This window comes from Molothrus aeneus, chromosome 5 (assembly GCF_037042795.1).
Source record: "Molothrus aeneus isolate 106 chromosome 5, BPBGC_Maene_1.0, whole genome shotgun sequence".
Lineage (NCBI taxonomy): Eukaryota > Metazoa > Chordata > Aves > Passeriformes > Icteridae > Molothrus > Molothrus aeneus.
Genome location: NC_089650.1, coordinates 66,291,420 through 66,305,436, shown reverse-complemented (window position 1 = coordinate 66,305,436; position 14,017 = coordinate 66,291,420). Strand labels below are relative to the sequence as shown.

The 14,017-nt window shown below is 44.9% G+C and overlaps 1 protein-coding gene across 1 annotated transcript in view; it reads right to left on the bottom strand.

Annotated features, from left to right (window-relative positions):
* The window catches only part of ITIH5 (inter-alpha-trypsin inhibitor heavy chain 5), a 48,250-nt gene that overhangs the window by 18,586 nt on the left and 15,647 nt on the right, over positions 1-14,017 (bottom strand). The window contains exons 6-7 of the mRNA XM_066550081.1: positions 10,489-10,658; positions 9,752-9,868 (exon numbers count right to left, since the gene is read on the bottom strand). Coding sequence (XP_066406178.1) covers positions 9,752-9,868; positions 10,489-10,658 — 287 coding nt within the window. The remainder of the gene's footprint in view (positions 1-9,751; positions 9,869-10,488; positions 10,659-14,017) is intronic.

The window sequence follows — 14,017 nt, the reverse complement described above, 5'->3', positions numbered from 1 at the left end:
CTCCAAACACATTCCACATGTGAGCACAACACAGGAGAAGCGAATCAGATAATATTGTTTTCCTTTTTCTCTGAGGCTTCTCAGCTTCCCAGGAGAAAAATCCTGAGCAAAGGGATTTTTCCAGAGAATGTGAATGCCATATCACAACACAGCTGCTGCCTGTCTGGTTCTTGCTTGCTGCAGGCCCTGCATCACAGCCAAGGTGATTCAGAGCTGTACCAGCCCCAGCAATAGCAGAAGGAGCAAAACTCCCTCAGCTACACTCGAGTTTGGCTGTGATTTGTCACCCTTGTACCCAGCCCTTGGAGTTACCTCTGACAGACCTCATCTTGCTTTAACACTGGTGGAGCAAAGCATGGGAAGATACACACTCTTGTGAGAAAGCTGAGAGCCTTCAGCCTTTTTTGGGGTCAAAGATCTGCCTCAGAGACATCTGGGATGATGTCAGACCATCTGGGCACCTTTGAGGAGGAATCTGACATTTCTTTCACAGTCCCTTGTTTGTCTGGGGAGCAGGGCAAGGGCGAGGCCTGGCTACCCTGAGAGCTGTGCAGCTCACAGGGACACAATATGTGGTTGTTAGGAGCTGTGGCACTGCCAGAGATTGGCCCTGCTGGCCAGCAAGGGGAGAATTCAAGCACCTCATTAAAATGCATATCCCAAGCCCACGTATTCACACTTTCCATTGCCTTAGGAGCACTTCTAAGTGTTTCATCCAGCCACCCTGGCAGCAGCTGGGCAGCAGGACTCCATCACCAGTGACACAGCCTCTCCCAGCTCAGCCAGCACCAGGAAACTGCTTGGACTTGGGATCAGCCAGCCTAAGAGCACTGCTAGCAGAGAGGAAAGCATTCCCAACCACAGCCTTTGGAAAACAGGACCCACTGACAGGAGGAGAAGCACAAGAATGGCCTGCAGAGAGCAGACCTGGGGCCATCTGCATCCATGTGCTAAAAGATCTGACAACTAAAGACAAAATTTAAGCACCCTTTGTCCTTCCAGATCCCTTGTGAGAAAGCAAATTTGACCAGAAAGGAGCTAAGGCACAAGATATAAGCTCAGAGGGAATTAGGAAGCCATAGCTCTGTCCAGGAATGAGTCTGAGAGTGCAGCAGTGCAAGGAAGGGCTCAGAAATGAGATCTACAGCAAAAAGCAGAAAAGTACAAGTGAATATATTGCTTGGCAAAAGATTGCAAGGAAATACAGGGAGAAAAATCAAAAGAACTCCTTCTCCTTCAATATCCTCTGTGCTTTGGTTCTTCTCTTTCCCTTTTCAAACATGCAGAGGCAGCTGATAAAAAGAGCTGGGTTTTTCAAACAGCAACAACCAAAGCTCATCCTGACCCCATGGTCTGTCAGAAGGATAAATTAGTACTGCGACTTAAGGAAAGGCTGGCATCAAAGTCACACCTGAAATGGTGCAAACATGGCCAGACAAGGTGCTGCCCTAGGTTTGGTTTGGGTCCAGAGCCAGGGGGAATGCAGTGGGAGCACCACTGCCACATTACAGGGAGCAGGGAGAGCAAAGGTTTGGGCAGTGCTGTTCCTGCTGAGGTTGGAAGCCACATCATTGCTTTCCTCTGTGTCCCAGTGTCCTTTCTGCCCACATAATGCTGCTCACATCTGCCAGTGTGACTGTGTTCAAAGAGGTCTTAGGATGAGGGAAGAGACAAGGATCTGACTCCATGTTTCAGAAGGCTGAGTTATTATTTTATGATATATATTACATTAAAACTATACAAAAAGAATAGAAGAAAGGATTTCATCAGAAGGCTGGCTCAGAATAGAAAAAGAAGGAATGATAACAAAGGCTTGTGGCTCGGACTCTCTGTCTGAGCCAGCTCACTGTGATTGGCCATTAATTAGAAACAACCACATGAGACCAATCCCAGATGCACCTGTTGCATTCCACAGCAGCAGATAATCATTGTTTACATTTTGTTCCTGAGGCCTCTCAGCTTCTCAGGAGGAAAAATCCTAAGGAAAGGATTTTTCATGAAAAGATGTCTGTGACATGCCAGCAACAGGGACTTCTGCACCAAAACCAGGGGTTAACCCCAAAGCCTATCCCTGGATTGTTTCACCTTCCTGCATCCCACTCTCAGAGAGGACAATTGGCCCTTTCTGCCTCCACAGGGAATGTCCTGCAGCTGAGGAACTGCAATGGCCCTCTCCCTGTCAATGTATCTTTGTGTTTTTCTTCCTGGCAGACAAGAACAGCGTAACCAGGGAAAACTCCTTCGCAATCCTGCACAAGAAGCATTTTGTTCAATACTGACACAGGCCTGTCATGGAGGGAGTTTGAATATGGAGTTCTGGACAATAAAGGTCTGTCTACAGTCCATGGTCCAGTCTCCTCCTCCTGAGCATCCCAGATCCTTTGCTGGTCACTTGAACATTGCTGACTCCCTACATGGCCTTAAAAAGTTACTTTGTTGTTTCCCAGGCTGAAAAACAACCATCCTCTAGAACAAATGTTTGTTCCTATTGCCTTTTCTGAAAAAGGTTTTCTACCTAACATCGAGTAAAACACTTAGCTCCACACTTATCCAGGACACTTAAGCACTGAATTTTTTGCTCAGTAGATGATAAAATTGTCTTCAAGGATGTGATCAGTTGGGGTAACTCACTTGTCTAGTAATCATGGTGAGGATAAATACATGAAAAACTAATCTGAAGATCAAAAGCTGATCTGATTTCTCAGGAGCTGGAGTTCCATGGGTCCAGAGGGCAGAGTAGATGCTCAGTCTTTGCACTCTCACAGCAGCATTGAGGATGTGAATAAATGCCAGCGTGAAGATTTAGAGGCAAGTTCTAATCAGCACCAAGCATTGTTACTTGAAGCCCTTATCCCAGTGCAGAATGGATTACAGTTGGAGCAGTGAACAATTCTGTACAGTAAATAAGGCAAAGGGAAAAGCTCAAGGGCTGTCCCACAGTGTTACACTGAAATAACCCCACTGGAAAGAACAGGGCTGCAAGGGCACACAGCCAGACTGACACAGCAATGTCTGAAGGCCACATTCTTCTCTTAGCTCATTTCTTCATTCTTCTTCATTCTTCTCTTGTGCTTAGCTCATTTTAACTGGAATCAGATCCCATAACATGCCCATCAGACAGTCAAACCCCCACCCTGCCAGCATGATGAAACATTTCCATGGAGATAGCAACAAAAAGGTCAGCACCAAGGGAAAAATGCCTCATGCCCTCCATGCAGAGCTTGACATCCCTCTCTGCCCATCCTCAGAAGTTGGGAGTTCATCCCAGGGCACGGGAACTGTTCCAATAATTGGGTACTGTCATTTTCTGTCACAAAGATCAGCCCCAACACAATGCTGGGAAGAGCTGGCACGCCCAAAAGCTGCCCAAAACACATCCCCTCAATTTCAGCAATCAACTGCTGTGTTACAGAGCAGGAATTGAGCTGAGGCACAGCTCATCATGCTCTTCATACTGATGACAACCATCCATCCTTCATCATGCAGCCACTCTGCATAACCTCAGGCCAGAAGCCTGCCAGGTTTGGAGCTCTGTAGCCCCCACTCAGAACATCCCATCCCTGGGTATGATCTGCTGGGAGAGATGTGCTGCTCCTCCCTTGGGGCTTCCCCATTTTCATTTCTTTCCACAGGACATGCAGTAGGCATCTTACAAGAGGATGCTAGTGACAGGACAAGAGGGAGTAGCTTTCAACTAAAAGAGGAGAGATTTAGGTTGGATGCTGGGGAGAAATTCTCTGTGAGGGTGGTGAGGCCCTGGCACAGGCTGCCCAGAGAAGCTGTGGCTGCCCCTGGAAGTGTCCAAGGCCAGGTTGGACAGGGCTTGGAGCACCCTGATGTAGTGGAAGATGTTCCTGCCCATGGCAGGAGGTTGGAACTGGATGATCTTTAAGGTCCTTTCCAATCCACACCATTCTGGGATTCTCTGATCTCCAGTGAGTGAAGGTGTGACAATGGTTTGTTGGTTGAAGCAAAGACCCAGCACTTTTGCTCAGGGTTAGCATTAAGCATTGCAAGACCACTAAATAGTTCCTTTAAAAAAGCAAATTTGCCAGTTTTTCCACCTAAGAGTGGCCACAGGGCCCTGACAGTCCTTCAACACCTGCCCCCATCCAATTTTCACCAATTCCGAACCCCCTCAGCATCTCCAGCTGCAGGATCCCCACTCTCTCCTGCACATCTCTGCCTCCAGCCCTTCCCCTGCCCATTTCCATCCTAAGCCACTGCCTCAGGCATGAGAAGAAGCCAATTCTTCCCCCAAAACTCTGCAGAAAAGAGAGCAGATGTTTTGGAGGAGATTATGTCACTGCATCAGGCGTAACTATACAAGCAAAATCTCCCCCCCTCATGACACAACCTCGCATCCCTCACTCCTAAGGGACCTCAAATTACATCATGTGGACCTCAGGGCTGCCTGTGGACACTGTTTGATGACAGCAGCACAACCTGGAGGAGCTGACTCAAGCAGGATTCCACGAGAGGTGCCACAAGCACTTCTGAGCTTCAGCTGCTCTCCAGAGCCAGAAGCAAAAGGTCCCAGTTGAGCAACGTGTGGGACACACCCTGGTTTAGGGGCAAGGGTTATTTTCCTGGAAACAGCAGTGTTGCTGTTTCTAAATGTGCTAATCTAATAACCTCAGTCTTGACAAAGGTCTGCTGGTGTCTTTTAGGCTTGGGGGATCTTTGCACAGCCATAACCCAGACATGGGTTTGCCAGCTAAAGAGGCAAGACTCTGCAAAGAGACAAGCACAGGCAAGGAAAATAACCTGCCTAAATTCACATAACAGATCCATGATGAAAACACACTTAGAAGCCAGGTCTGGCTTCCAGGTGTTGCTCCAGCAGCTGGAAAAAAAACCCTTTAATTCCAGCTTGGAAAGGACTACTAAAGAAAGATCTTTCACTTCACTGACTTTTATGCATTTGCCAGAGCCTTGAGGATACCAAGAGGCTTTAATGGCTCTGCCCAGTCCCAGCTGGGGCCTCCACCCTCTCTCCTGCCTATTTAAGCACCAGCCTGGGCCCTCATCCCAGTCTCAGACCAAGAGCTGTGCTGTCTGTAGCTGTTCTCCATAAACCTCAATGACCCCAATCCATGGAAAGACTTCCCAGCTTCATTCAGCCACTTCCATTTCACTGCAGCTTTGTCTGAGGGTCACTGGGCTGTGTCTGGCACCTGTTTCCAGTTCATCCTTTGATGATCTCAGTGATGGTCCAATTGAAACATCTGGGAGAGCTCTCAGCATCTTCATGAGTTTTCAGTTCAAGCCCCAGCAGCATTCCCATGCAAACTCCGCCCTCACCTTTGCATCCGATTTACTCCAAACTCAGTTAAAGGACTTGCACTTTATAGGTGGTCTGGGATCTTCCTGGGAATTTTTGTCTCTGCTTCTACTGCCCCAGCATGAAGCAAAGTTGGCTGTTAGTGCTAAGACCAGAAGCAGTTGCTCTGTGTCCTGGATACTTGAGAGCATCTTGCTCTGAAGGCTGTTTCTCTGTATGACTCCACCATTATTTAGTAGTTTTAGGGTTAGGCAGACTATTTTGCTTTGTGACAAGTACTTGCGTTCCTCTTGGAGGAGAAATTTTATTATTTTCTTTGAGCAAATAAAGTCTACATAGATCTGCTGTCTTATTTACTGTGGTATTTCTTATATCCCAAATTCACGCCTCCAGAGAGGACTGAGATGACACTGCTGTGGTGTATTCCTGAGCAGGAGGCAGCTGCATGGGGCTCTTGGTGCTGCAGGCAGCTCTTCTGTGTTCTCTGGGATTGTTTCTTTCCAGCAGAAATGGAAAACCTGACAGAACTTTCCTCGTCACAGTAGCTTTGAACGCTCTGGAGGCTGTAATTAGAATTAGCATTTTTTCCAAAGCTCCCTGGTGATTTAAGGTTGTTCTCCTGGGCAGCAGCTGTTACTTGGACCGACAGACAACAGGCTCACAGCCAGCTCTGCACCAACCAGCAGAAATCAGAGGAGTTTGGAAGGAGAACATTGAGTGCTCAGGTGCTTTCTGCTCCTTCACCGCCCTGAAACTCCTCAGGGGTGTTGATGCTGAGGCTCAGAGGGTGAGGGTTGGGCACACAGAGCCCTCAGATGGGCTCCAGCACTGTGGGTGACTCAAAAATACCAACAGTGCCCCTTGGACAGGCACAGGCAAATGAACTGGAGCACTTGCAAATCCCCAGCAGGTCCCAGTTTCAGCTGGCTTCCTCCTGGAGCAATTAACCTCAGAGAAAATTACAGTCTGGCACGGCACCACTGACAGGTTGCCAGGCTTGTGGTGAAGCCAACTGCTTAACTGAGTGTGTGGCATTTATTGCCTGTGGGAAAGGTAAGGTGAAACTAATCTGTGGTTGAAACAACTCTATTTTACAGCTGCAAAATACCTGGAAACTCATCCTCCTGTGGACATATTCACAGCTTGGAACATTCTTCTTCTCTTTTCTCACCATGTTCAGTGAAGCTGGGTGCAATGATGGTAATCACAAGGTGGTGAACTTATAACTGGCCCCTTTTTCTCCTGGTTATACCAATGTAAAGCTGCTGTATCCCCTTCTACCTAGCCAAAGGTACCATAAAATCAGCAGGGTAGACTGTTCAAAGGCAGTCATTTTGCTTCATTTTTGCAAATTTTTGTCATTTCTGCAAATCATTTTGGTTCCCAGTAAACCCTGCAGATAGAAGCTCTTCCCCAGGTTCTCCTGGCTGTTAAAAGCAACTATTCCACACAGAACTTGCTGTCTCTTTGCAAAGGAAGGAACAAAGTTCATGGGGATTTTCCTTGCCAGTGGGACAGCAGTAATGATGTGCAAAGCCTTGAGCACATTAATATTTTTTCCCTCATCGTGCTCAAGAATTTTCTATTCATGAGCTTCATCTCCCTGCCAGTGCTAAAAGGAGACTGAAGCAAAGGATCAGATTCCCAGAGGGGTTTGACTGCTGCAACACATCTGAATCTGCTGGACATCACCAGAGCTCAGAGGCTGTGAAAACAGGAGAAATATCTTCCCCTCAAAGCTAATACATCTCTTAGGTGATGTGAGGAGAATGTTTCAAGGGTCCTGATCACAGGACCAAAGAGCTGTTAAAGCTGGAAAAGACCTCTAAGATCATCAAGCCCAAGTATTAACACAGCACCACTGTGTTCACCACTAAACCATGTCTCCAAGTGCCACATCCATGTGCTTTTAGAACACCTCCAATGACTTGATCCAAGCTGATCAACCAGTCTCACTCTGCGTGTTTGCAACTGGACATTTGTTGCTTCAAAGACTGAGATATCTTAGGAAAAAAGGGATGGCAAAACAGATGAAAATTCATGTTGGAAAAGGAAAACCTTGGGAGAGGAAAAGATAAATGACTCACAGCTGGGTTGTGGGAACTGCAGGATGAAATCCTGACCCCACTTGAGTGACTTTGCCATTTGCTTTGTGAAGGCAGGTGACTGAAGAGTCCAAAATCTCCTCCAGTTTCTACAGAAAAAGGTGCACAGCTGATGTTTCCCATCCTTGCTTACACAATCCTAAAAACTGTCCTTTGCCACAGTCACTGGAGCTGACCCACAGGAGCACTCTTTACAATTGCTGACTGTATTTTTAGCTGACCTTGCACGTGACTCAGTAGAGAGAAATGAGGAAAGACAGTCCCCATGGGATTTCCCAGCTCTCTACACAGCACCAGAGATCACCACAGCTGTGAGAGTCCAAGAGAAAAGACAAAAAGGAGACATTTCCTCTGCTCAGATGTATCCCGCCACCAGGGAATCTGTTTGTAATTTAATAAGCATCTCAATGACATCAACAACTGGTAAAAAGGCACTGAGCAGACATGGCTGTAACTGATCACACTTTCCTAGAGAACCAAGAGAGGTTTCTTTTTCAGCCAGTCCTAGATTTTGGTCTTTTCTTGATTAATGTGTGTGTGGGTTTTATGATTTTGATCTTAACTCCATAAAGTTCTATTTTTTGGACCAGCTGGAATCAAGGGAAGATAAGTGCTTCCATCCCATAGCACTCCTCCATAATGTTCCACTGGTGCTCCATAAAAGGAATATACTGAGATAACAGACCAAAAGTTGGGTGTGGATTTTGTGTTTGTATTTTTTATTTTTGTTGAGCTTGGGATTGAAGGTACTTGAGATAGTATTTCATGTTCTGACTCAGGAGTTTATTATATTTATTAGTGTAATAGCTTCACAACTATGAGTTTTGTAGTCTTTCATTAGTAAGGCACAAAATGGCTAATTATCTCTTGTTACAAGGTCTTTTAAGACTAAACTATCTAATTAAGAAATGATACTTAGATGACTTTTTTTATTTAATAACTGATTCTTTGAAGATTGTAGTGCAGACTTTTCTGTTTAATTACAAAATACTACCTAAACTCATGAAGAAGAAGGAAGAAGAAGGTGAAGAAGAAGAATTTGCCTCTGCTCTAAAACTTTCATCTTGCTTTATATTTATTACTATATTCTAAAACGCTAAGTTTTCTACCCTGTGATATTATACACTTCTAGCTAACTATAGACTCATAATTTTAGGGCTTTTAATAAATTTTGGAAGTCTTCTCTACAGCCTCAGGTTAAACGTAGTACTCTCTTGTGAGTCTGTGCCTTTCAGCACAAAGGGTTTAAAATTCTCAGCATCCAGGATTCCAACAGTTGGGTACAGCCTCAGCAAAGGCTCTGGGCTCAAGAGGAACCTCTCTGTAGCTGATTTGCCTGAGATCCATGTTTAGCAGCACAAACTGCCCAGGCTATGAATTAAAACTTTAGGGGTTAATGACTGTGTTGTTTTTAGTAGGTGTAATGAAAAGAAACTCTGATACTCAGGAGGAGAATAAAAGCTTTCATAGTGCAAGGTTAATCTGCTGGCAACTTGTGCAGCTTTGGAGTTTTAATCTCCCTGGTTCAGCACATGGTCACTGGCTGTCTGCTTCCAGCCTGCAGGACTGGGGGCATTTGTGCCAGAACTGTTTATTCTGAGAGGCAGGGTGGTCATTTTTCAGCAGGAGGATAACTGAAAGCCAAGGGCCAAGCTCTGTCCACGAGGCTTTTTACAGATTCAGAGGCATCTTGAATTGAGACCTCATTCAGGACAGGACTAGGATTGCTTCTTAACAACTCTTTTGATGAGTTATCTTCTTCCCCAGTCACTGGGGAAGATAATTTGGATCCACAGAATCCATATTCCGTTTATATTTGATGTCCCCTTCAGCTTGGTATGCTGGCTCACATTGAGGTCTGTGCCTTGGAAAAATGTCTGAGATTTGTTCTGAAAGACTCAGATTCCCAAAAAGGACAAAATGACTTTTCTTTCAGCAGAACCTCTTGAGTTATACTTCACTGAGTGTTTTGCCAAGGTAATTTAAAGGCAGCAGTGTCTTCTCTGTGCTGTTAGACTGGATACAGGGTCTGCTGAATGCACTTTGCTGGCAATTCTGCCTGATCTGCCTCTCCTCAAACTGCTCAGAACAGAACCACCCTGGACAATCCTATGCTCAGTTTTGTCAACGCTGACCTTCACAGAGTGATGAATCCTTCTACATTCCTCGTTCCCATCCCATCCCCACTGACACGATCATTTCTCATTGCAGGTAGATCACCTTGCCTTGAGGTGACGTCAGAGCCACCTCTCACCTCAGACACAGCAAACATTTTGCAGAGGAGAAGTGGTGAGAGAAATCTGAGCCAAGCTTTGCCACCCCAGGGCTGAGCAGCCCAGAACAGACAGGAGGAGGAGCTCACCTGCTTCAGCTTCGTGCCCACCATGGAGGCGCTGCTGTCCAGCACGAACACCACGTTCTTTGGCAGGGGAGGGAGGTCTGTGGGGGCGAAGTAGTGCACAAAATATCCATTGAGGATCTGGGGAAGAGCAAGGCAGTCAGGAATCAAAGGCAGATCGTGGTGCAATCTTCTACACACGTCATTATGGGATATCTGGATATTTGGGTGTTTTCGGTGGCTGTGTCTACACCGGAGGTTGTGAATGCTCCTTGGAATCCCTCTTAATTCTGTTCCCAGATACCCTTGTGATCCCCTCCCTTAATTCAGTTTATCCAGATTGGATGAGCCAACTGGAGCACTCCATGGAGAGATCCATGGAGATCTCCTTCCATGGTTGACATCCAAATGCAGTTTGAGTCATCCAAATGAGTTTCCTTCCAAATGCAGCAAGGATGTAACATATGTGCCCACAGATCAGAACCACAACATTCCCTTGAAAAACTGGTCTTGTATCCAGATATTTACAGCCAGCCTACTGAGAAACTGAAAAGCAGACACAAAAAAGAAGCTCAGTGAAGTTGGGGTTTAAGTCCTTCTTGTGGCTGCTAACTGACTGGTTTTATTTTGGATTGTTCTTACAGGATGGAGGAGTAGCCTTCACTTGGAAAGCATTTTCTAGGAATTTGGAGCAGGCAAAACAATTAAACCATCTTGAATACAGTTAATAAAACAGAACAGATGAATCATGTGTACAGTACCTGAACATCCCCAACACTCAGCTCCCTGCTGACATCATATCTAATTATGAAGTCTCCCAAAATTCCATTTCGGGCGATCCTGGTTTGCTCAACCACACTGGGGTTGAATGTAACCTTAGCTAAGGTTTTGGTGTGCCCAATGACAGTAGAAGGAGGAGGAGACACATCACCTGTTGAGATAAAACCACAATATCACAGGTTTTTCCCATTGCCTTACAGATGTCGAAGAACAGCACAGGTGGTGTTGCCATGGAGCCAAGTCAGGCAGCAGAGTGACTTACTGGGATTGAAGATTCAGTGATAAAAAAAGAGAGAAAAAAAAATTAACCTCAAACTTTAAATTAAAACCCATCTTGCAATGCTCTCAGGGATACAAATGTTTGTAGCAAATTCCCGTATTCAGTTCTGTTTGACAAACACAAAACCTCAAACATGCAGATGCTGTTCACTCCAGCCAGCTCCAGACATCCAGGACACAGATCCTACACCTGAGATCCTGACAGTCAATGCAGGTATGATTCATCTGACCTGTTTAAACATTTATTCCAGGATTAGATGAATCACTCAGTAGATTTTTCCTAATTGATTGTAAGGAATTCTTGAGGTGGCTTGTTCAGACATGCTGCAGGCATGTGGGGGTGGGATTGATCTGAGTGACTGATCCTTTGGTCTGACAAGTGCCTTATGGGTAATATCCACCTTTTAACAAGTCCCCTTCGCTGCCTTTATGTTCAGCAAAAGTTATCATCATAGTCACTGCAATTTCAGTCTAATTCAGACAAAATCCAGCACTGCCAGTGCAGTCACACAAATTGCATCCCTAAGATATAACTCATCCTAAACTCTGAAAACCCTTCCTGAATCAACAAAGAGGGATGTGCCTGGCAGAGGGCACCTCAGATAAAGACAATTATTTAGGTCTGAGTCACCCTGCAGGAAATTCTCCTTGTATTGTTATCTGTGCTCATTCTCTAAAAGCTGAGGGATGTGGAAGTTCCCTGTTGCCTCTCTATATAAACAAAATCCCACCTTACCCTCTTTTGGTTTGTCAGCTGTTCCCCTCTTAACTCCATCCTTACATGAGATGGATTTGGCCCCTGAACTTCTCCAGATTTTGAGGGCTTTCACCCTTTTCCTAACTGGCTTTTGAAAACACAAAATATATATTGTCAGCTGAAGTTGTTCTTGGGTGCTTTAGCTCTCACAGGGATTATTCCTCTGAGGCACAGAAGTTCTATTATGTTTGCTCCTGATTAGAATTGGTAGGAATCAGCTGCTTAATTATACTGTGAGGGGAAATCTCAAATCTTTTCCAAAAATGCCCAAAAATCTGTGGTATGACAGGGAAATTAGGGATGGGGGAGGATCAGTTTCAGTTCAGGTGCACACAATGCCAATAGCTACATATAAGTTTATTTTCTAGATTCCACTATGCAAGTGGAGATCAGGTCAAGAGTGTCAGAGATGAGGGTATGATACATCTGTCCAGACAGACATCTGCTCCAGGGTAATTTTAATTACCAATAAATTAACAATAGTGATCCAAATGAGAAGGTGCAGGCAGTCTGGGAAAGCTCCATTCCAGGGGGTCCCAAAACTCTGTTTATGTAATGAGCAGTGGCACTTCACCTTTGTAAAGGGCTTTGAGCAGCTTTAGGGAAAGGCAATGTGACATCTGTGAGCAACAATGAACACAACCTTACATCCAGACCCCACTGTGATTTACAAAACCAGAAAGATGTGATTATGTCCATTTAACAAGTAGGAAAATGGAGGCATGGGGTGGTTACCTAATTTACCTAACTTCCCACAGGTGGAAGTCCATAGAAATGCCAGGATTGGGGTCCTTTTGGGTTTATGAAATGAGTAGCCAAATCTGTAACTTTTACTCTGAAGTGCTATGTACAATCTAGGTTCCTCTAGGTAAAGGAATGAGAGTAAGATTCATAAATCAACAGCACTCTAGGATGTTACTGCCAGGATGATTTTGCTTTATTTCCACAGCTGTCCTGGGAGTGCATTTGAAAAGATGAGGCACAAGACTGTTCTACTGAGATAGGGAAGGGTTTTGTCACAGGCCAAATTTTACACAAGCAAATTATAGCTAGAGCACCAGGACTGTAAAACAAACTCCTCAGCAAAAGCCTTGCCCATGGAGACTGAATGACAGAGATCACTCAGTCCCAGTAAAATCAAGAACTGACTCTGCATTACAGCTTCTCTGGGAGAGCTCCTGTCCATTCATCCTGATTGAAACAGAGAGGGAGGTCCCAGCCAACACACTGAAACCACATAAGGACACTAGTTTTGTATCTTAGAAGGGGCTTATAAAATGATTGCCCAGAGCTTTGATTTTTTTTTTTTATCCATGTACAGTTCCGATTTCTCCTGGCAAAGAAAAGTTATAAATCAACATCGCTGTAAGATTCTACCTCAGTCTTGATCTGTTCTTATTTTTATAGCTGCCCTTTGATCTGATGAACCAACAGACACAATATGTTTTTAATACAAAATGCATCAGATTTGCTTGTATCTGCCTTCTTGAATTTTCCATCTGTCTTCTATTGCTTCCAGAAATCCCATTTAACTGCCAGTGTGGGAAAAGCCTAAAATACATAGAAATGGCTTTAAAGTCCATTTATAATTTCTGATCTGGAGGTTTCACATTACTTCTCCTCAACTGCTGAAAGGAAAGCCTGCGGTGGGTTAGGCTGCCTGGTCATTCACACCAGGGTCAGTGAGAAGCTGCCTCCTTATTCCTCCTGCACATCCATGTCCGTGGCCTTTGGGCAGCACTTCCATGTTTCTCTGCCATAAATACAGTGATGGGTGAGGCCAAGGAGCTGTGCCACAGCAGCACAAGCTCCAGTCTTAACATTTCTCTGGACTGTTGGAAATCAGCTGATTTAAGCAGCAACTCCCTGCCTCAGTTTCCCCACCTGTTAAATGAGCATAATCACACATAAGCCATTTTCTAAAGCAATGTAGAGTCTAGGTGGAGTATGTGGATCACATTGCCTCCCTCTATTGCTCCTCAGAACACTCTCTGGAGGTGATAAATGTCATCCTTTCTAACACAGACAGTGCTTTGGGGATCTCTGCAGAGGAAGCTTCCAAGGCTGTCTCACACAGCCATTTGAAGTGACAGGAATTGCTGAGGAATCTGAGGAAATCCCATCCTCTTCATAGCCTCTCATCTCCATCCCTGGGACAGAAGTTAAAAGCCAAAAAATGGTCTGATAGAAAGGGTCCAAGAAAACTTTTTTTTTTCTGGAAAAACAAAAATCAGGTCTGGAAGGTAATTTATCTAATTCATCCCATGTTCTCAGACTGAATCCCTTCCTACTTAGTTTTTTTATATAATCAGGAAACACTCCAGGCCTCCAGTAATGGAAACTCAGTGCCTGCACTTGCCAGTCCTTCCTAGAGCTTCAGTTTTTTCACTGTTGAACATTTTCAATGTCCAATTTACATTTTTCCTCGTGGATTACAAACCCATGACTTCTTGTTTTTTCAGTTATTGACACAG